This window comes from Dipodomys merriami, unplaced genomic scaffold (assembly GCF_024711535.1).
Source record: "Dipodomys merriami isolate MVZ:Mamm:240054 unplaced genomic scaffold, mDipMer1.0.p SCAF_3, whole genome shotgun sequence".
In the NCBI taxonomy this organism is placed as follows: domain Eukaryota; kingdom Metazoa; phylum Chordata; class Mammalia; order Rodentia; family Heteromyidae; genus Dipodomys; species Dipodomys merriami.
In genome coordinates this window covers 58,108,259-58,132,195 of record NW_027204492.1, presented here as the reverse complement: position 1 = coordinate 58,132,195, position 23,937 = coordinate 58,108,259, and the positions used below count along the sequence as shown (strand labels likewise).

General features: G+C 34.5%; 1 protein-coding gene across 1 annotated transcript in view; it reads right to left on the bottom strand.

Annotated features, from left to right (window-relative positions):
* Nucleotides 1–23,937, bottom strand: part of Hdx (highly divergent homeobox) — a 122,246-nt gene that overhangs the window by 63,582 nt on the left and 34,727 nt on the right. Inside the window, exons 2-3 of the mRNA XM_070040122.1 lie at nucleotides 18,467–18,613; nucleotides 10,476–11,585 (exon numbers count right to left, since the gene is read on the bottom strand). Coding sequence (XP_069896223.1) covers nucleotides 10,476–11,585; nucleotides 18,467–18,613 — 1,257 coding nt within the window. The remainder of the gene's footprint in view (nucleotides 1–10,475; nucleotides 11,586–18,466; nucleotides 18,614–23,937) is intronic.

The following is a 23,937-nucleotide window of genomic DNA, read 5'->3' as shown; positions in this document are numbered from 1 at the left end:
GAAGATAAAAGCCTAAAAGATAAAAGAAGATATTTGAGAAAATATAAAGGTTCTTTACCAATTTCAGAAAACAAAATATCTGAATGTTAGCTTTAACATCTAAAACATTTTATATTCAATATGAAGTAGTTTACAACATGCTTAGTCAGACTCCAGACCTCCAAACAACAGCTTTTACTTCACTGTTGTGATCACAATATCATCTTTGCTGGCTGGACTAATGTTCTTACCATTAATTATGATTCAATATCTTTACTTTGGACACAACTCTTAGCTGAATCCAAAAAAAGGTAGGCTTAAAAAAATCCTGTCTGGGCAGGGTGCTGGTGGCTCATGCCTGTAATCCTAGCTACTCAGGAGGCTGAGATCAGAGGAACCCTGTCTAAAGCCAGCCTGGACAAGAAAGTCCATGAGTCTTTTATCTCCAATTAACCACCAGAAAACAGGAAGTGGCACTGTGGCTCAAGTGCTAGAATGCTCCTCTGGAGCTGAAGAGCTCAGGAACAGCGCCCAGGCTCAGAGTTCAAGAAACAAAACCAACAAAAAGGGGAAAAAATAAATAATCCTGTCTTCTTGTTGTGCTACCACTTATATATTTGCAGAAACATTCACTTTATAATTACAAAAACAAATGCCAAAAAATTCAACAAGGTGAAGAAATAGGAATTTCTATACCCTAGTCTCATCATGGATACACAACTATCTGGTTGAGTATGGTTGTAATTCCAGTAGTTAGGAGGCAGAAGTAAGAGTACTGTAAGTTTTAGGCCTGCTTCAGCTACGTAGCAAGACATTGTCTCAAACGAACAAACAAAAACCCCAGAAAAACAACTAATGACTCAATGAAATCACTTTGTTGTACCTCTTGAATTTAGTCAGGACCTCAAAACTAAACAAATGCACAATAAAGAAAATTCCACATTTAAAATGATATTTTATGACATTTTTAGTTGTCCTTATTTTAACCTTTTTTATGATAGTATGACATGATTTTGAGATGTATTGGCCTATTATCCATTCTCTTTTGTGACTAAGAAATACAATGCATTTAACATAATTTGCATTACTCTAATCTGTTTTAGGGTTGCCTCAGGGACTGGTCACTTTATCTCCTAATTCACAAATCTCCTAATTTCACACACCCAAAAGTGACACAGCACAGGTCTTAATCTAGAAGGAATGATGGGAAGCATTAAGGTGAGATTTTATAAAAAACAGAAACAAACAAAAAAAAACATTAAAAATGCTTACACAAATTTACAGAAAGATATTACCAACTAAGTATATATCAAAACAGCTAAAGGCTTTAGAAGTAAGGGTGAAATTTGGGGAAATATAAGATTTCTTTTGCCAGTCCTGGAGCTTGAGTCTGGATGCTGGTTCTGAGCCTCTTTTACTCAAGGGTAGCATTCTACTACTTGAGCCATAGCACCACTTCCAGGTTTTGAGTGGTTAAATGGAGATAAGAGTCTCATGGAGACTTTTCTGCCTGGGCTGGCTTTGAACAGTAATCTTCAGTTCTCAGCCTACTGAGAAACTAGGATTATAGGCATGAGCCTCCAGCACCAGGCAAATGTAAGATATTTTAATGTAGCCATTTATACAGGGAAATTAACAAATGCACACAATTTCAGAAAAGAGATATAAAAAGTTGCAAGATGATGGTTAGAATCCTGATGCATTTTGAATTCATGAATGAGAACAGTCTAGTAACACAGAAGAAAGAAAGAAGAGCATCATGAATCACAAAAAATGTAGCAGGATAACAGAAAAGCAGAAATAAATGGAAGCAACAGAAAAAAGGAATAAACAACAGGATAAGTCCACTCTGCTACAAACCATAAACTCAGGTTAGAGATTTGGTGAGACTGACTACTCTGATGTGGAAGGCCTTAGTGAAGAAAGAAAAGAAATTATGCCATTCCTTCTTATATCAGAGCTACAGCAAGATTCTAGCTTCAGAAAGGGCCTATTGTTTGAGACCTCAAACTCTTAGCAAATCATGAACAAGTTCTCCCCCAAAGAAGTTTATAGAATGAAATAAAAATACCAGATCAGAGATTAATGAGATGGATACTGAATGAACCATACTAAGAACTATTAAAACAAATACTGGTTCTTAGGATACATAATAAACATAACTGACAAACCCTTCTCAAAACTAGCCAAGAGAGACATGGGGAAGACAAATTAATAGTTAGGATGAGAAAATAAGTATCACAAAAAATACCACTAATGAATTCCAGAGGAAAATTAGGGAAAACTTTTAACAAACTGAAAATCTAGAAGAAATGGGCAAATGTGTAGAAGCATGTGAGCTATTAAAGATGAGCCAAGAGGATATAAGGTACCTGCATAAGTTTACTATAAGCAATGAAATTGAAGCAGTACTAGATTGGTAACGAAGAAAGCTATGACTAGATGGATTTATAGCTGAATTTTACCAGATCATTAATAAAGAACGACCACCAATGTGCTTCAATATATAGGCCAGTGATACCCTGCTAGGAAAACCAGATAAACAGACAACAAAACAAGAAAATTATTAATTATAATGAATGTAAGTACAAAATTCTTCAATAAAATATTTGCAAACTACATTCAAGAGCATACAAAAAAGATCATACACAATGATGAAACTTATTTTATTCCAGGAATGCAAGCATAGTTAAACTTATTTAAATATAATACAATATAGAAATAGAATAAAGCACAAAAAATCATGCAATCCTGTCAATTGATGCAGAAGAAGCTTTGACATAATTCAACATGCCTTCATGACAAAATCCCTGAAGAAACAAAGAACAGATAAAACATTCCATAACATAATAAACGTGGGCAAGGAATGTGGCTTAGTGGTAGAGTGCTTGCCTATCATGCCTTAAGCTCTGTGTTGGATTCTTTGGTGCCACATAAACACAAAAAATAAATAAATAAAATTTTAAAATGCAGAAGAAAATAATAAAGGCTATGTTTGGCAAGCCTATTACCTATATCTAACAATAACACTCTTGAGTTCATATCCAAAACAATGGAATTCAGTACGCAATAGAGATATCTGTACACCCATGTTTATTGCAGCCGTATTCACAATAGCCAAGTCATGGAAACAGATGAGATGCCTTACAACTGATATACATATACATATAAATATATATGTATATATGCATATACATTGCAGTATAAGTCAGCTATAAAGAAGAACATAATCGTTCCACTTGTAGGAAAACTGAAAAAAATGGAAAACACCATGTTAAGTGAAATAAGCCAGACTTAACAAATTTCATAGCTTTACTATAATATATCAAATCTAGGAAAAAAAAACTCATGAATGTAGAAGAGGGACTATTTGGGAAAAGTGACAGGTGACAAGAGAGGTTGCCAGTACATGGTATACATGCATGAAAAAGTAATAATAGTCGATCAAGAAAATGTGGTATATATACACAATGGAATTCTATGCCTCCATCAGAAAGAATGGCATTGTCCCATTTATTAGGAAAAGGAAAGACTTGGAAAAAATTATATTAAGTGAAGTAAGCCAGGCCCAAAGAAACATAGGTCCCATGGTTTCCCTTATTTGCAATAATTAGTATATGTCTGAGACAAGCAGAAACGGTCAGATAAGTTGATGTTCAGAGAAATGAACCCCAAGATAAGGACTCTAATGTTTTTTCTTTCTTGCTATTTTTTCTAATATATTTATAAGATATTTCTTTGTTGCTTTGTATGTCTCTCCCCCACGATATAACCCCTGCTTTCACTGTATTTGATATTAGTATAATTTGTGGAGGGGAAGTGAAAAAACAAATTGTTTAAATAGGGATACAGGTGGACCTATTGCAACAATGAGATGTACAAGATGTTATGTTGAAAAATGAATTTTACAACGTTGGCGTGGGTGGGTCGGGTGGTGCGAAGATGGGAAGGGATGGGAAGGGGAACAAAGGAGGAGGCAACAGTGCTTGATAAGAAATGTACTCATTACCTTGCCCATGTAATTGTACCCCCTCTGTACGGTATTTTCACAATAAAAAAAAATAAAAAAAAGAAGCCTATTACTGTTTTCAAGCATAAAAATAAAAATGAGAAACATCTAAAATAATGATTCTACAACTCAAAGGAGTTAGAAAAGTAAGCCATTTGTAGGAGAAGAAATATAATGATTATTAGAGGAGAAACACATTCAAGTATTATACAGACAATAAAAAAGATGAAAATTCAGCTGGGTGCTGGTAGCTCATGCCTGAAATCCTAGCTACTCAGAAGGCTGAGTTCTGAGGATAATGGTTTGAAGCCAGCCCAGGCAGGAGAGTCTGTGAGACCCTTATCTCCACTAAAAACTGCCAAAAAAGCCAAAAATGAAACTGTATCTCAAGTGGTACAGCACTAACTTAGAGCACAAAACTCCAGGCCCAGAGTTCAAGCACCAGAACCAGCAAATAAACAAACCAAAAAAAATAGTAAGAAGATAAAAATTCAACTGTTACATTTTTAAAGAGAAAACTCACAAAATTTTGATAAATTAAACATGAAAAAGATGACAAGATGAATTATAAAACAGAGAAAACATTGCATATAACTTTGTACAAATATTATAGAATATAACATGTACTTATGCTAATAGAAAACCATTGGTATAAAAGAAATGCAGTGCTAAAGTTTGTAACTATGAGTGCCTATATTAAGAAATCAGAGAAATGTCAAATAAATAAATAATCTCTTTGGCTAATTGTTCATACCTTTAAAGTCCATGAAAGATGAAAATCCACTTAATTAACAAATTAAAATAATAACAGTATATCCTGTTTTTGTACTACTTGTCTTCTAAATGCTTAAAATTTCTAGTTGTAAGTAGGTAAGCAATTCTCTTAAATTTATGATTCTGAGAATATACAGCAGACCCTTGGTTTCCACGGGAACCATTTTTCCTATGATTCCAAGGAGACTACTACTGAGAAAATCCCACAAATACTAAGGATGTGTGGAGTTTGCTACTATACTGTGGATGCTTGATTTCGTTTTCCCCATAATGCTATTGCACTTATACCCACCTTATGTAAATGCCATATTAAAAAAATCAATTCATTTAACCATTTAAATTAAGCACACTGTCTTTTACCTTGCTTTATAGGGGCCACCATTTGCTTTTTTTAAATTTAAATTTTTATTTTTTGTGAACATACTGTACAGAGGGGTTACAATTACATGGGCAAGATAGTGAGTACATTTCTTATCAAGCATTGCAGCCTCCTCCTTTGTTTACCCTTCACATCCCTTCCCAGTCTCCCCCCCCACCTCCCCACCCAATCCCCCCCCCACCAAAGTTGTAAAGTTCGTTTTCGACATGACAACTTGTACTTCTCATTGTTGCAACAGGTCCACCTGTATCCTTAAACGACTTGTTTTTCCCCATCTCCTCCACAAATTATACCGACATCAAATATAGTGAAAGCAGGGGTTATACTGTGGGGGAAGGACATACAAAGCAACAAAGAAATAATCTTATAAATGCATTAGAAACAAATGCATGAAAGAAAAAAACATTAAAATACATATCTAAGGATTCATTTTCCTCACGTCACATTATTTGACTTTTTCTGCTTGACTCAGACATATAGTAGATATTGCAAATAAGGGAAACCATGGGACCTATGTTTCTTTGGGCTTGGCTTACTTCACTTAATATAATTTTTTCCAAGTCTTTCCATTTCCTAACAAATGGGGTAATGTCATTCTTTCTGATGGAGGCATAGAATTCCATTGTGTATATATACCACATTTTCTTGATCCATTCATCTACTGAGGGGCATCTGGGTTGGTTCCATATCTTAGCTATAGTAAATAATGCTGCAATAAACATAGTTGTGCTGGTAGCTTTAGTGTGGTCTTGTTTGTAAACATTTGGGTAAATGCCCAAAAGTGGGATTGCTGGGTCATAGGGGAGCTCTATGTGAAGTCTTTTGAGGAACCTCCATACTTCTTTCCAAAGTGGTTGAACAAGTTTACACTCCCACCAACAATGCAGTAAGGTTTCCTTCTGTCCACATTCCCTCCAGCATCTGTTGTTGTTAGAGTTCTTGTTTTTTTTAATTTTATTTTATTTGTGAACATACTGTACAGAGGAGTTACAATTACATGGGCAGGATAATGCATACATTTCTTACCAAGCATTGCAGCCTCCTCCGTTGTTTACCCTTCACATCCCTTCCCAGCTTCCCCCCTCCCCCCCAATCCCAATCCCAATCCTTCCCCTTCTCTCCCTTTCCCCCCCACCCCACCCCCCGCACCGACGTTGTAAAGCTCGTTTTGGACATGACAACTTGTACTTCTCATTGTTGCAACAGGTCCACCTGTATCCTTAAACAACTGGTTTTTCCCCATCTCCTCCACAAGTTATACTGACATCAAATATAGTGAAAGCAGGGGTTATACTGTGGGGGAGGGACATACAAAGCAACAAAGAGATAATCTTATAAATGCGTTAGAAACACATGCATAAAAGAAAAAAACATTAAAATACATATGTAAGGGTTCATTTTCCTGACATCACATTATCTGACCTTTTCCACTTGACTCATACATCTACTAGATATTACAAATAAGGGAAACCATGGGACCTATGTTTCTTTGGGCCTGGCTTACTTCACATAGAACTCCCCTATGACCCAGCAATTCCACTTTTGGGCATTTACCCAAATGTTTACAAACAAGACCACACTAAAGCTACTGGCACGACTATGTTTATTGCAGCATTATTTACTATAGTGAAGATATGGAACCAACCCAGATGCCCCTCAGTAGATGAATGGATCAAGAAAATGTGGTATATATACACAATGGAATTCTATGCCTCCATCAGAAAGAATGACATTGCCCCATTTGTTAGGAAATGGAAAAACTTGGAAAAAATTATATTAAGTGAAGTAGAGTTCTTGATTATAGCCATTCTAACTGGAGTGAGGTGGTATCTCAATGTTGTTTTGATTTGCATTTCTTTTATGGCTAGGGAACCATTTGCTTTTTTTCTTGCATATTTTCATAAAATTAAGGTCAGGGATACACTCACCAGATCACATAAATGATAAAATGCAGGACTGATTGACCTTCTCTGTATCCACTGTGTATTTCATTCTTAGGAATTTACTATTTTTGTTTGTGAAAGGTGGCACATGTCAGTAGAAGTTGAGTAGCAGTAGGGGAAAAATGAATCAAATATCTACAGTCAATTCCAGAACAACAAACTTAAGAGAATTGCTTGCTTACTTATATTCCCACAGCTAAAAAATTTGCTAACATGACAATAGGTTCTGCTTTGTCTTGATCCTGGATGGTTGGTGATACTGTATCTTCATCAAAACCTTGGAGGCTAGCCTCTGTGGATTATACTTCATCAGGCCAACTAACTAAAAGAAAGATAGGAAAAGTGATGCCCTACGGTTCTGTGGAGAAAAACAAAAACAAAAACAAAACTGTTTACCCTACTGTATCTCAGTTTAAGCTGGCTTGATTTCTTTCTGGTGTGATATAACGAGGAATACATGGGCTTTTAATGTTTAGGTAAGGGTGATTGCCGATATAAGTTCAGCAAATACTAAATGCTATTTTTTCTTCAATTATCCTATGAAAATTGTGAGTTCTGAAATATTTACTTGGAATATAAAGGAAATCTGAACTAGTAGAGTTTCATTAACTTCCTAATTATGAGTTAATATGTACATAAACATTATTTATTTACTTATGTTTTTGAGATAAGATCTCATTATGCAGTACACAATGGCCACAAACTTGTTATACTTCTGCCTCAGCCTCCTGAGTTTTGGGATTACAAGTGTGCACTACAATACCTGGTTATGTGAGAAACTTTATGTGCCACAGAAGAAACAATGAACCTTGCTTGGTATCATTTCATGTTACAGCCTTCTTGTGAAGCAGATGTCATTATTCACATATAACATACGGAAGTCAGACAAGCAGAAAGTTGCAGAGAATAAATTTGGATCCAATCCTGTTTAGGCTTTAGGTCCTATTCTAAATTATTAAATTAAGCCATTTTTAAGTAACATAAAATTCAAAAAGCTGTTGTTGTAACGTAACATTTAAAATAGTTTATAAAAGGTTAGAGAATATACACAAGTAACATTCGAGTTGAAATTAAATATAAAGATGTGGTAGGCCTAATTAAAAAATTAAAAATAATACTCTACTTTCTGAGACCTTACAGTAATTTATACAAAAATCAAAATAGTTGTACTGTACAGTAATTTGTAAAGAAAACTAAATGAGTAATAAATTCATGAGTTGGAATCTGGTTTCCATCATTTACTAATTGTAGATCGATGGGAAGTTTTTGCAGTAAAAATAAAATGCCTAAAAAATAAGAAAGAAAAAAGCTTACGTAAAATACCCATCTGTCCAAATCATTGTGAAGATTGAGATAGGCATTTAAATAATACTTTGTGACACTTAGTGGGCACTTAGCCTATTATTATTATTATTGCTATTTTTGTTACTAGGGACCAAGCTAAAAGAATAAGGTACAAAGAAATGGTTGAATGAAAGGGTTTCTGTTTTGAGGATAACATAACACTAGTACCATTTGATGTCATTTTAAGCATGTTTTTTTTAAACAGCAAACACAAACAAATTAGTTAACCATTAGTAAGAAATGACTAGTAGTTGTGTACCTGTGGCTCATGGCTATAATCCTAGCTCCATGGGAGGTTGAGACTAGAAGGCTAAAGATTCAAGGCCAAAACAGGCAGAAAAGTGAGAAAGGGAAGCTAGATGAATATTCCTGCGATCCCTGGGATGATGGAAAGCCTATATTAGGGCAAATCAGATTAAGTGTGCATCCAGGCACACCTGTCCTATCCTAAAAAATAATCAGTAAAAAAAAGGCCTTTTCTGCTTGTCCTACACATATACTAGTTATTGCAAATAAGAGAAACCATGGAGCCTATGTTTCTTTGGGCCTGGCTTACTTCACTTAATAGAATTTTTTCCAAGTCTTTCCATTTCCTAACAAATGGGGCAATGTCATTCTTTCTGATGGAAGCATAGAATTCATATATATATATATATATATATATATATATATATATATATATATATATATATATGAATTCTCTCTCTATATATATATCCCACATTTTCTTGATCCATTTATCTACTGAGGGGCATCTGGGTTGGGTCCATATCTTAGCTACGGTAAATAATGCTGTGAAAAGCATAGGTGTGATGTTAGCCTTAGGATGGCCTTGTTTTTGATCATTTGGGTAAATGCCCAAAAGTGGGATTGCTAGGTCATAGGGGAGCTCTATGTGGAGTCTTCTGAGGAACCTCCACACTACTTTCCAAAGTAGTTGAACAAGTTTACACTCCCACCAACAATGCAGTAGAGTTACCTTCTGGCCACATCCCCTCCTGCATCTGTTGTTATTAGTGTTCTTGAATTCAAACCAAAATGGTTAGTAATCATGAAGTACCACCAAATGATCAGTAATTATGAAGATCAAATTCTTTCCTTAAAGTTAGATGCCAAAATTCACTTCCTGTACTATGTCATTTCTTTACATTTGGAGGCAGGAACCTATAAGACGGACAAGGCCAGGAAAAAGTGGTTCTTTAAACTGGTTGATCCCTGGTAAACTATAAATATTGTGGCTGAGTAATAAGAATGTGTAGCCAATATCAAAGAAAATTCATGCATTCTTGTCCTGTTATTTAAATTTTATAGAGCAGATTTTTTTCAGAGGGAAGATATATGACCTGAACAAATGTTTTGAGGTAGGCTAATATCACACTGAAGAGATTATTTGAAACATATCAAACAATTGAATATGTCAAACAGTAAAGAAATAACACCTATTTTTTACACAGGACTAAAATCACTTTAATTCCTACACTGTCTTTTCCCTATATGTGGTTTATGAAATATTAATGGCCCACTTAACATTTAGTACAGCTTTTACTTCTAGAAAAAGCTGTTGGCTCAGTTACAGCAGGTTTTGACTTCTTAGCCATTGGCACCTAGGGAAAATGACTGACTTGCTTGGCTCTGTACCCAGGGATGGCACCATTCATCCTGTGACATCCCCAAACTGCAAGTAAAAACCATTACAGGAATAATCTATATTCAAGAGGATGAGCCTAGACAATTTAATCCTATTTTAGATATGGGAAATGCCATGCTTCCCATAAAGCTACCATTTCTTGAACAAAACCATTTTAAACATCAGGGGAACGTTGCCATGTTATTAAAAACTGCTATATCCATTTAAAAAAAACCCTCATCATTTGTAAACCTGACAGAGAAAGCATAGGATTCTTCATGCAGTAGACTCTAAATCACTACTTCACAGTAAAAATCTCAAATCACTTCAAAATATGAGTTAAGTGATCCAGGTGATTCAGGTCTAAAGTGATAGTTTTTTTAAACAAACACAGCTTTGAAAAGTTAATATGCATATTACCTGGTAGTTGTTTTGGTTTTGTGATAACCTCAATTGGGTTGATGATGCAAAATGTGGAGAAAAATTATTCCGTGGGTTGGTATTACTGTACATTGTATTAGATGCTGTATGTAATGAGGTCCGAGGTGTCAAATGGTAGTCTCTGTTTTGAAACAGTACATTGTCTGAAAAATCTCTAATATTCAACATTTGTGAATTTGGCATATTTCTTCCTGGTCCAGGCAAAGTTGTACTTTGGTTCTCAGTTCGAAGGGAACTACCACTTTCATAATATCTTGAGTAGTTTGGGATCTGTGCTCCCATAGATGCTAACTCTTCTTCTCTGGCATATTCATCCTCAGCATCTCCAGTCTCCATTGCAATGGATAAACAAGTTCCTTCTGCCGAGCTGGGTTTCTGTGTGGCAGTTCCTCCCAGAATTTTCTGGGGGTAATCACTGACAGCCAATGAAAATACTTCACGGATTTCCAAGTTTTGTGTTCTACAGAAAGGGTCTCTAATAGTTGATTTTTGCCCACATAAGTTATGTGATGCCACACTTGTGTTTTCAGGCTTATATGACCTTTGAATCCCAACTGGTTCAATTTTGCAAGGTCGATGGCATACAGATGGTTTTGGAGGTCCTGACATTTCAGAAGCATGCACTGAAGAACTTCCATAGTTTTTCTTTGTGTGATTGTATACCGAGTTTCCAGCATTTAACACACTTGTCTGTCTTGACAAAATAATTGTTTTTTCACCCAGGAGCAGTGAGGCATTTTTACAGTGTGCTACTTGTCTTTGAACAGGTATATGCAACTGAAACTCAGTATCATTTTTACTGGAGGCTTTCTGACTGGGAATGTTATGTGCTTCTGTAATTTGTGGGGTTGTATGTTTGGTTGTCCCTTGTTTACTTGATGAACTACTTGGGCTGTATATACCAGTTAAAATGACATCATTATTGGCAGAAGTCCAAGAGGACTGTTGGCTTGAGGGTCCGGCAATATTAACCACATTTCTGACTGTATTGTCTGGAGCTGTCAAAGAAGTACCAGAAACAGTTCCTGTGCTTGCTCCTGATTCAGAATTCTTACTACTCATTTTTCTTCGTTTATTGCCAACCCACGTCTGAAAAGATTTAAAACAAGTATTATGAAAAAATTCACAAACCAAGAAAACTAATTTCTAAATGAAAATTATGTTCTTACTGGTCATTTAAACTAACTAAAAGGAAAAAAATGATACAATACTTTTTTAAGTGATTAAGGACTCACCTAATAAATATCTAGTTACTTTGATAACTGGAAGTATTACTGGTCCTCTCTGCCACAAGCCCACTTAATTTAGATAGATAGATAGATAGATTGATTGATAGATAGATTGATAGAGGATTTGTTGTTGGGGGATTTAATTTTTTGAGTTCAAAATATATTTTTAGAGATATAGATAGATAGTTAGATAGATAGATAGATAGATAGATGAAATAGTTTATATGTAAATTGTTTTTGTATTTATAATTCAAAACATTATTTGTTCAAAGTACACTGAAAGAAGCTATGGAATTACCAAAAGGAAATCCCTTATACTATTAATGTTTGCCAATTAAATAATAATTTATAAAAAATTCAAACTGTTCATATCTTTTGTCCTAGAAAACAAATTTCTAGAAAATTATCCTAAAATATATTCACAGATGTAGGCAAAATTATAGAAAGGTATTCTACATTGTATTCTGTATTCATGCATAAGAGTAAAAAGTTGAAAGCAGTGTGTGAGCCACTGGTGTCCAACTTTAAAAGTAAGATTTTTTTTTTGTTTTTTTTTGTCGGTCATGGGACCTGAACTCTGGGACTGGGCACTGTCCCTCAGCTCTTCAGCTCAAGGCTAGTGCTCTACCACTTGAGCCACAGTGCCACTTCTAGCTTTTTTGTCTGCTTATATGGTGCTGAGGAATCAAACCCAGGGCCTCATGCATGCAAGGCAAGCAATATACCACTGAGTCACCTTCCCAGCCCCTAAAAGTAAGTTTTTTTTTTTTTTTAACATAATTAGAAAGTACTCTTGGTTGGGCATTGGTGGTTCGCATCTGTAATCCTAGCTACTCAGGAGGCTGAAATCTGAAGATCACAATTCAAAACCAGACTGGTGAGGAAAGTCCATGAGACTCTTATCTACAATTAACCAGCAAAAAGCCAGAAGTAGAACTGTGGCTCAAGTGGTAGAGAGCCCTACCCTGAGCACAAAAGCTCAGGGACAGTATCCAGGTCCTGATTTCAACCCTCAGGATTAGTACCAAAAAGGAAAAGAAAAGAAAATATTCTTTGTATCATTAAAACAACTATACATTTGCAATTTTCTTTTTCTTTTTTTTTTTCCAGGGCTGAGGACCGAACCCAGGGCCTTGTGTGCACCGGGTGCCCTTCCGCTGGGCTAAACCCCCAGCCCCTACATTTGCAATTTTCAAGCTTAATGACTTCTGTATGGATATAGGATAACGGTTTATTTTAGAAGTATTAATAATTGTAAATTGTATTATAATACACTTCATTGTGCATGTATCATTGTGTTGGTTGTTAATTAAAATGCAATATGAGAAGGGAAATTGCAAGGGTCTGTTATTTCCCAAGTGCCTTCTGACATATGAGAATACTGGTTTCCTCACATCCCTACCAACTGTTTACATTTTTATCATCTTTACTAATCCAGGAGTTAATAAAAGCAAAGTATTGCTGTTGTGGTTGATTGTCTATGGTTACTATGTTACTTTCATAGAGTGGCTCATCCATTACCTATTTTTATATTGGGGTGTTTGTCTTTTTATGCTGATTTGTTAGAGCAATTTTCTCCTAAAGATAATAACAATTTGTCAGAAGGTGCAATTTTTTAATTTGTCATTAATGTATGGTAGTTATTTTCTTCTTTACACTTTCATCTACATACCAAATTGTATACAATGAATATATATTACTTCTATAAACTTAAAAAGTTATTAATAAAAATAATATCAGTGCTTGGCATTTAGGATTTGATTATAAAATACATACTTTTATATAAGTAATTTATTATAATTATTCTAACGTTATTGTGCTGAATCATAGTTCTTCTAAACTTTGCAATAAGAAATGTTATATTCCATAATACAATTACAAAACTTCATAATTATTCCAAAATGCATATTGCATGAAAACTACCAGAAGTCATTAATCTATTAAGATTAAACAAAATAAATGAATAAATAAAAACATTAAATAAACTAGTCTTACACAAACATGGTTCAGGGTAACTTCTTCTCTGATGTGTTTTCAGAAAACTCATAAATTATGTAATTTTCAATGCTAATTTATATAAGGTATAAGTACATACATTGACATTATTGTAATACTGGAAATAAAAGTTAACATGCCAGTTACTAGTGGCTCACACCTGTAATTCTAGTTATTAAGGAGGCTGAGATCTGAGGATCATGGTTGGAATAAAGCATGTGAGACTCTTATCTCCAATAAACTACTCAGAAAAAGCCAGAAATGACACTGTGGCTCAAGTGGTAGAGCACTAGCCTTGAGCCAAAGAAGCACAGGGACAACACCTAGGTCATGAGTTCAAGCCCCAGGTCTAGCATTTAAAAAAGGTTGTAACAATGAGATGTACAAGACACTATGTTGAAAAACAAACTTTATAATTTAGGTGGAGGGGGTGAGTGTAGTTGTGGAGGTGTGGAGGTGGGAGAGAAGGGATGGTAGGGGAAAAACAAAGGAGGAGGCAACCATGCTTGATAGAAAATGTACTCATTACCTTGCTCATGTAACTGTAACCCCTCTGTACAGTATTTTTACAATAAAAACATCTTTAACATATTTAAAAGAAGGTTAACAGGTGCTGAATCTTTAATTCCTTTGGTAACTATTATTTTTTCTCACTATATAAATGAAGAGATTGAGTTTTCCAATCAAATAAAAATATCCTTGGAAAAAAATACTTGCCAATATATGACAGAACAAATTCAGTCAGTCTTATATAACCTCAAAACACATTCCTCTCCACTACACATGTAGTGGCTGAACTCCTGAACTAGTTATCTCTGTTAGCCATTTTACTTTCATAACTATTTTTCCACTAAAAAAATATTCCAGAAACTGTGGTTATTCCTTTTGTTTCATGTAACAACATAGGGGGATTTTTTTTCTAATACTTGGTTTGAACTCAGGGACTTAAACTCATTCTGCTTGTTTGCTCAGTACTAGCACTCTGATATTTGAGCCAGTCCTCTAGCCCATGTTTTCGCTGGTTGTTTTGGAAAGGTGTATCATGGGCATTTTTGTCAGGCTCGTTTTGAACTGTGATTCTTAAGATCTCAGCCTCTTGCATAGGTAGGCTTACAGCCATGAGTTACCACTATTCATTGCTTAGTGAGAATTTTAGAATCACTCCGATTTACTTTCATGAAATAGCACAAATGAGTTATAAGCAAAAAAAAACAAAAAAAAAACAAAAAAACATGTAAGTCTAAATGTTATAAGAGAGACAGGAGAAAAACTAACAGGTTTTGAGGTATATACTAAACATTTTTAAATAAATGTCTTTAGATAAATATAATTGCACAAAAGATTTTACAAGTATTTATAAATTTCGTGGGTATTCATAATATTTCCAGGTTATAGTTTTCAAGTAAAAATTGAGCCCATGATGTTTTGTGCATAATTTTATAAAAATACATAGGCTTTCAAACCAGATGTTGGTGGCTTATGCCTATAATCCTAGCTACTCAAGATTGAGATCTGAGAATTGTAGTTCAAAGCCAGTCTGGGCAGGAAAGTCTGTAAGACTCTTATTGTCAATTAATCACAACAAAGCAGGAAGTGGAGCTGTGGCTCAAGTAGTAGAGTGCTAGCCTCGAGGAAAAAAGATCAAGGACAGTGACAGTGAGTTGAACCCTGAGGACCTGTATGTGCATGCGCGTGTGCGTGCACACACATGCACGCGTGCACACACACACACACACACACACACGACTAATCATACTACATTGAAAATCGTGGCTTATTTAAATAATTTTATAGTTTATACATAAAAATTTATAGCATATATACTTTAATAGATATTTATATTATGTATCATCAATAATTAAAATAAAATAGAATAATATTATGTACACATAAAACAGCTATCTAGCAGCCTAGCAACCTCATTTGTCCAGAACACAACACACATGTCACAAGATTTATGTGACAACTCTTAATAGCACAGCACCAAAGCTTAAAATCCACTTTCTTTGATTTTATAATTTGATGAAAGCTGGAATAGTGCTTTACAACAAATTAGAAGCAACAAAATAGAAGGGACATTTGGTGGTAGAGATTGTTAATGGCAGGGACCCTGGTAGCACTGAAATTAAGAAGGTTCACTGAACATTGCTCATTAAAAAGGAAAAATAGAAAGGAAAACATAAAATCAATGTAAGAAATCACTGAATAGCCCTCTGTGTTCTTTAACAAATGGGAAAATAGATCCATATACCTTATCAAGTTGTAAGCATTATTATTTTATAGCACAATATCATAAATGGTTTCCATAATGAAAAACCTGAGTTAAAAAGGGTTCAATTATTTCCCATGTTCTCTAAGAAAGAAAAGCACAAAGTATATATTTAAGAAATATTCACTATTAACGTGTTGAAAATAAAGAAAATTCATTGTTTGAGGAGGGGGTCTCAACAAATTAAATTTTAACTGGTGTTTTTCACATGTAATATCCAAAATTTACCTAGGCTTATCATATGTAAATGTTCCCCATTTTAAATGCCTCACTGATGAGAAGGAAAAAAAAACAAGTCAAACAAAATGATATGAAAATTTGAGTTAAGGAACTAGTAAAGCTACATTGCACAGATTAAAAAAAAAAAAAAGGAAAGGCCATCGAATCACCAGTCCTTGTGTACCAAATTCTCTTTTAGTTTTCTCTTAAAAATTCACTGTCTCATTAGGCACAGCTCACGTTTGTAATCTTAGTTACTCAGGAGGCTGAGATGTGAGGATCACCGTTGTAAGCCAGTCCTGGAAGGAGTTCATAAGAATCATATCTCTCATTAACTATCAAAAGCGCTGGTAGTGGAGGTGTCCCTCAGGAAGACTTCAGAAACAGTGCTCAGGCCTTGAGTTCAAGCCCCAGGACCAGCAAAGAAAAAAGTTACTGTCTCTAAATCTCTTTTCCTTTTTCTATACATTATTTATTTTCCTGCTCCCTACCCCATTATATTTGTTTGTGCTTCCATGTTTCAGTCTTTTCAGTTCTTTGCACCTTGGGATCAAATACTTAAAATAGTAGGGCATGAGTTCTTTGGAGAATTGTAACATATTTTAATAAAATCATAAAGAATGTTCTTTTTCAAGTAGGTTACATTATGTTAGCAAAATATAGGGAGAAGGATTATTAAGTGGTAGGTTTATAAACAACTGCCTGTTTTCTAAATAAAAAGCAATCAAAATTGTCTTGAGATTCAAATATGGAAGACTGAATTTCTGTAAAATTTACGTATTGCTAGAATGGAATTTTTATTTTCTTGAGATGAATCTGCTCTACACAAATCCCTATATTTTTTTCAATATTTTACTTGTAATCCTTCAATCTAAAAATTTATATCTATCATCCTCGTTGTTTTAGATTTTACATCATTTGAGGTATAAATATATATACTTGCTTTCCAAAAATCCCAATATTCAGGCACAATCAAGGAAGTTATAAGGACAAAGGTTCTAATTTTCTGCCATAACAAATTAGGAATATGAAAGACAGTGCAACTGCCTGAGAAGGCATTTTACTTTAAGTCAAGAATAAGACAAAAGGGAAAAAAACAATTAAAACAAGGAAAATTAAAATAGCAAAATGTTTGTACTATAAAATTTAATCTCATGGACTTGGAATATTTTATATTACTTTTTCTAAGGCAATTAAACATTTTCCTCTGTGGGTTGATAAAGGGAATTTCAGGTACTGCAGTTACAGTTACAAACAAGACATATTTCTAGTTCTTAAACAAATATGAGCATGATATTTTTTATCAACAAATAAGAAACATATTCTGGATATTTCCCCCCAGAATTAGTGTCTTAATTTCCTATTTGAAAGTTCAGCTCTTCTTTAACCTTTAAGAAATACTTTCTAAGGAATTGGGCTTATTGAAAAATTTTTATTTCTAGGCTTTGATCGTACATAGAAAAGCAAAATAAAGTCAAACCGATATCTTTTCTTTTTTTCCAAATTAGCCTACTAATCTCCAAACATAGGAAGTTGCTAATCTTTTGATCACTAGGGTTTCACATCTAGAGGAGTGGTACCATTTACACAAACATGAAAAAGCCCACACATTCAATAAAATTCGTGACTAGTTTTGTTAGATTTATCTCTTGCCTCCTCTTTATTGCTTTTTCATTGCTTTTATGAAAGTGTAGTAGTTCTGAATTTTTTTACAGCTGAGTAACTGTGGTTGTGATAATTTCCTCCCTTGGGATGTCTTATTCCTTCCTTGATACACATTAAGATGCATACATTTTATTTAGGAGGATAAAGTATTCACAAAACTTGATTAGATTTTTCTGAAAAGATAAAAACACTAAAATCATAAATGCCCAAGGAAAAAAATCTAAATACAGCAACAACAAAAACAAACAAAAAATCCACAAGACACAGAGATTTCTTTTGGAAAAACGCTTTTTTTAGCACCACTTGTGGAGGTTATGTCTAGATTAATTGAAATTTTAAGGGAAGCATAAGAGCAACAATTAATCCTAAAGGTATTTACTAGTTCAAAAAGCATAGATATTTAGAAGAAATATCCACTCTGTAAAGGTTTTGGTGTTTCCAACTATTTATAGGAACAAATATATAAAATAGTACTGTTAGGCCAGGGAAATGAAGCTGTTTATAAAGTTAGGACTTTCAGGTCCTAAATGGCCTTTAGGCAAACATAACATGTAATACAAAGCTATACATTTGTGTAAGACCTCAATACTTACCCTGACTACACTGAAGTCCAGCTTAGTCTCCTGTGCACACTGTAATATGAGCTGAAAGCAATTTTTACTTTGATTTGTCATTCCATTTTCATAATAACGTTGTAAAATCCTTTGTTGCTCTACAGTAAATACAGAACGCAGATTCATCTAAAAATAAAAGAAGATACTCTGAAAATTGGAATAAAAATTTGGTATGTGTAGAATGTGTGTACTTTGGGTTTTTTGTTTTTGATACAGTTTCAGAGCTCTGAGCTGCAAGATTTTTTAAGTGAATTAATCTCCAGTAACGAGCAGTAATTTGTGTGATAAAGACAGACAGCTTGTCAATGAAAAATATGCATAAAACACTACTGAATTTGTTAAAAATACCAACTTTACATATGAAAAAGTAAAAACAAACAAGAAATGAAAAAAAGGGAAAGCTCTTATCTGGTTTGTGTCAGTGCATAGGAGAAAAAGGTTCTTTCCCTGAAATAAATATTTATGGCTAGTAAAGCCAGAGATGGTAGTAGTCATACAAGGTCAATTATCAACAGGAGCACTTACTGTTCTTTGTCAAGCAAAGCATCTGGCATATGTCTTACAGTCAGAAGCTGTGCTCTGAAACAAAAGGGTATTTTCTTTTTTCCCCTTTCTGCAATAAAAAGGTTATTGTATATATTAAAATAAAATGTCTCTTAAAGTACAAAAATAAACCAGAAGCTTTAATGTCTCAAAATGTCTTGCTTTTAGAATTATTTTTAAATGATTATTTTATTAACTATAATATAGAAATGAAAATTCAAAATCAGTGAATTCTACCAAAAATAAACCATGCCAAAACTACGTGTTGTTAAATTAAATTTATACCATCCTTATCAGAAAAGATAAGTTAAATTTTTTTCTATCAATAGACAAAGTGTTTAACATCAAGGGGAAAAATTGTGAATCTCATAAATAAAAGTGACATCAAGCTATATATTAAAAGATAAACTAAATTTTTTTCAAAAGAACTCTTGCAATATGATTAAGGAAATTTAAGGTTCTTGTTAAAAGTTTTCATACTGAAAATATCATTTCTAAAAGTTGCAAAACAGAAAGCTTTTTCTAAGTAAAATTCATCTTGGAAAGTATGAAAACTTTCGCAACAAAACCACCATGAAACAAACCAAACAGAAAATTTCATAGTGTACAATGTATTGAAAAAAAAAGTATGTCTGAAATGGAAATAAAAATATTAATTCCTTTCTTCTGGATACTTGAAATAACAAGGATATCTAATAAGGCAATTTTTTGCCTGACTCTTTTTTGCTAATAAAGTATGTCCAACAAATGTGAAAGATCTGATTAGAAGAAATCAGATGTGGGAGAGGGTAAAGAAAAGATGAAAGTGGAGTTTCTCCATTAAATATTCAGAAACAAAGAAGTTCCTGAAGAGGGGTGGGTCATGAAGGCAATATACTAATGTACTAGGATAAAGTCCTTACCTGCAACCTGACCAAAGATTCAAGGATGCTTGAAGCAGAGATAGGGATAGTATTCATCAAAGTAATTTTATTGTCATGGCTGCCATTTTACAGAGCAATTTGATGTACATTTCCCCAAATGGTTCTGTCACAAATACAGGAGATGGTCCAGAAAATGGAGGTAAAAATACCAGAAATACCTCTTCTGGTATGGATTTAGAAGCAAGGTACTTTGGAATGGGTACTGAGGTGGGTAACGATCTTCAATCTATGAATACATAATTAGGGTCATGGCTCTGGTCTTCTCTTCAGTGACAAACCTACTGAAAAGAGCCAAATGTAATGATGCCCCGGTAACATAGGAATGCCCTTTCATTGGTTGGCTACAACTTTTACTGATCCAAGTATGATAAGAACTTACAAAGTACAGCAAAATTACAGTGGATTGTTCCTCACTAAAAGCCCACAGTCAAATGCAGGTAATACTACTATTGTCCAAATCTATAATTTGGAAAATATGCAATGCTGAGACCTTTTAAGTTTAAATTCAGTAGCCTTCAGTAGAAAGGCCACTTTTCTCAAGATAGCTACAATTTTTCTTTCAAATTGCATGAAATTCATTCTTTTTCATTCAGTCACAGCAACTACATTACCCCATTTAAGCAAGATAACTTGTTATTGTCCTCACGTACCCTGCTTATCTTGGTCTAAGATATTAAATGACAGCACAGAACGTTTTTAACTATTTGGGAAAAACATAAGCAGAGAGTTTAAAAATATTCACTTTGAGGTGGGGGGGAGGGGGAAGGCTGGGAAGGGAGGTGAAGGGTAAACAAAGGAGGAGGCAGCAATGCTTGGTAAGAAATGTATGCATTATCCTGCCCATGTAATTGTAACCCCTCTGTACAGTATGTTCACAAATAAAATAAAATAAAATAAAAATATATTCACTTTGAGTGTTGATTTCTTATTTATGTCATTGGTTCCATAAGAACAGGGCTCATTGGGCTGCAGTGGGAAAACTAGTTGAATTAGGAGATTAAATGTTGAAGTAATAAGTAATTTAAGTATACTCCAAGATTTCTGAATCTAACCCTCTATGTATCTTACCACCTATTCGGCACATGTCAGTTATAGGAATAAGATGACCTGTCTTCTGTGCTTAGCTCCACTGCTGACAATTTGATAAAACATTTAATTTCCTGAGCATCCATTTCCTAGCCTGTAAAATGCTAGGTTATACAACTTTTCTTGCCCACCAATCTCAGTTGCTACAAAATAAGATGTGAACTCATTTTCTTTATTCATTCATTGATTCATTCATTTTTGCCAGTCCTAGGGCTTGAACTCAAGTCTTAGGCTCTGTCCCTGAGCTTTTTTGCTCAGAGCTAAGGCACTACCACTTGAGCTACAGCTACTTTTGGCTTTTGGCGGCTAACTACAGATGAGGCTCTCATAGACTAGCCTGCCTGGTCTGGCTTTGAACCATGATCCTCAGATGTCAGCCTCCTAAGTATCTATAATCACTGGCATGAGCTACCAGCACCCATTAGTGAGCTCATTTTTCTTGAATTGTAAAGCATGTAAAAATCATCATGTTTTATATTTAGTATAAGTAGGCATTGAGCTTCTCTGTCATTTTCAGGTATGTACCTTTCAAGGTTCCTCTCAGATTTAGGATTCAGTGTTTTAATGAGGACTTAGAGCAATTTAGAAAGATAAATTATGCTCAGCACATCCTATTCAAGAAAACAGAATTATGAATAATTATTTTATATTTATTGTTTTGGAAGCACTAAAAACATACAGTTTGTGGGAGTGACTGCTTCCTTAGAGGCTCCTGATAACTAAGGCCATATTTTATGGGAAAATATTTCAGACACATTCAGATATAATGCTGCTCTTATTTATTAATGCCAGACCTAAGTCATTGCTTTAATAATGCCATAACTGATTAAATCATTTGAAATGTATCTCCAAATTACTCATACTCATTATCTAAAACTTGATTTTTAAAGTGGAATGGATTCATAAAATCATTACCAATTAAATTGTAACACATTCTTTCCAAAATAAAAATGTAAATTCCAGGTGGAAGCTGGTGGGCCATATCTGTAATCCTACTTAGACTGGAGGCTGAGAACTGAGGATTTCCGTTCAAAGCCAGCAAAGATGGGAAAGCTCTGGACACTTATCTCCAGTTAAAAAGCAGAGTCAGTAGTGGAGATATGGCTCAATTGGTAGAGCACTAGCTTTGAGAAAAAAACGCTGAGGGACAGCTACCAGGCTCCTCACCAACAAATAAGTAGATAACTAAGTAAATCTGAATTTGAAGTGAAACATTGATAATTTTGCTTACAAAGTGTGAAGCTGAGACATATAACACCTCATATATCTTTTTTTTGGTTGGAGGGAGAGGGTAGTATTGGGGCTACTCAGAGCCTGTGTGCTGTTCCTGAGCTTTCTTTGCTTAAGGCTAGCACTCTTAACACTTGAGCCATAGCCTTTTGGTGCTTAATTGGAGATAAGAGTCTAACAAACTTCCTTTCCAGAATGGCTTTGAACTGTGATCCTCATATCTCAGCCTCCTTAGTAGCTAGGATTACAGGAGTGAGCCACTGGAGGCCATATATATATGTATATGTATAACTTTATCTTGGTAAACATGATTATTTTAACACTTTCATTTTTATTCATCATTATTATTCACTTTCATGTTTACATACAGTATTATTATATTTATATGGTTTTTTAAGTCAAAATTTTAGGAACAGCCAGGACTAGTGGCTCTCATCTGTAATCCTACTCAGTAGGCGGTGATCTGAGGATTGCAGTTCAAAGGCAGACTGGGTAAAAAAAATCCATGAGACTCATCTCCGATTAACCACCAAAAATCCAAGGGAGAATACAAGGCCTTATCCAATGCTAGCGCATGTGCGCATGCACACACACACACACACACACACACACACACATCAGATCAATGATTTCAGAAGATGGGATGGTGTGAGGGGTGAATTAAAAGGACAGCACAGGAAATTATTTTGGAACTATGAAACTATTTGGGTCTCAATTATGCTGATGCATTCATATTATATGGGTATACTGGTGTTTGTGTATTATGGTTATGCATTCATGATTATATGTGTATGAATGTATTTTATGTAAGTATATATGGATTAAATAACAGTCTCATGCTCTCATTTTTGCCATGCATAGGTACTCTACGATTTGAGCTATGCCTACAGCTTGTTACCTAGTGAGAAGAATCACCAAGATTTGTCTGTTCAGGCTGGCTTCAAATCATGATCCTCAGAAATCAGCCTCCTGAGTAGGTAGGGAATATGAGTTTGAGCCACTAGCTCAAACTATATCTTTTTATTTTTAATCTGTTATTTACAGGTAAAGTAGATTCCTTAATGAAGCACTGAGTTTAAAAATATGACAATGTGGAAGTGGCGCTGTGGCTCAAGCGGTAGAGCCTTGAGCTCAAGAGCTGAGGGACAGTGCCCAGGCCCAGAGTTCAGGCCCCATAACCGACCCACCCCAAAAAAGAAAAAAATATGACAATGTATCTTTTTTGAGGGGAGCAAAAGGGCTTAAACTCAGAACTACTTGCTTGCTCACTGGACTGGTACTCTAACACTTGAACCATGCTTCTAGTTCTGCTTTTTGCTAATTAAAGAGAGAACATTTCTTCCACCTATATGCCTCTGTTTCTCAATCTCCTGATAGTTTAGAATTACAGATGTAGGCTGACCATGTGTTTAGACCACTTAAAGTTAATTACTGATATTCTTGGTTTATATACAGTATTTTATGTCATTCTGATTGACCCTGCTGTTTTTTTTCTATTCTTCATTTTTCAAACTTGTTTGGTTTATGTGATTAGATTTTGGTAATATGTTTTAATTTGCTCACTTTGGGGTTAAATTTGTTTGTATCCTTTGAAAGCTATTGCTTTAGAGATTGTAATATATATATGTATACATATATATACATATATATACCTAGCTTTTCCTTTTT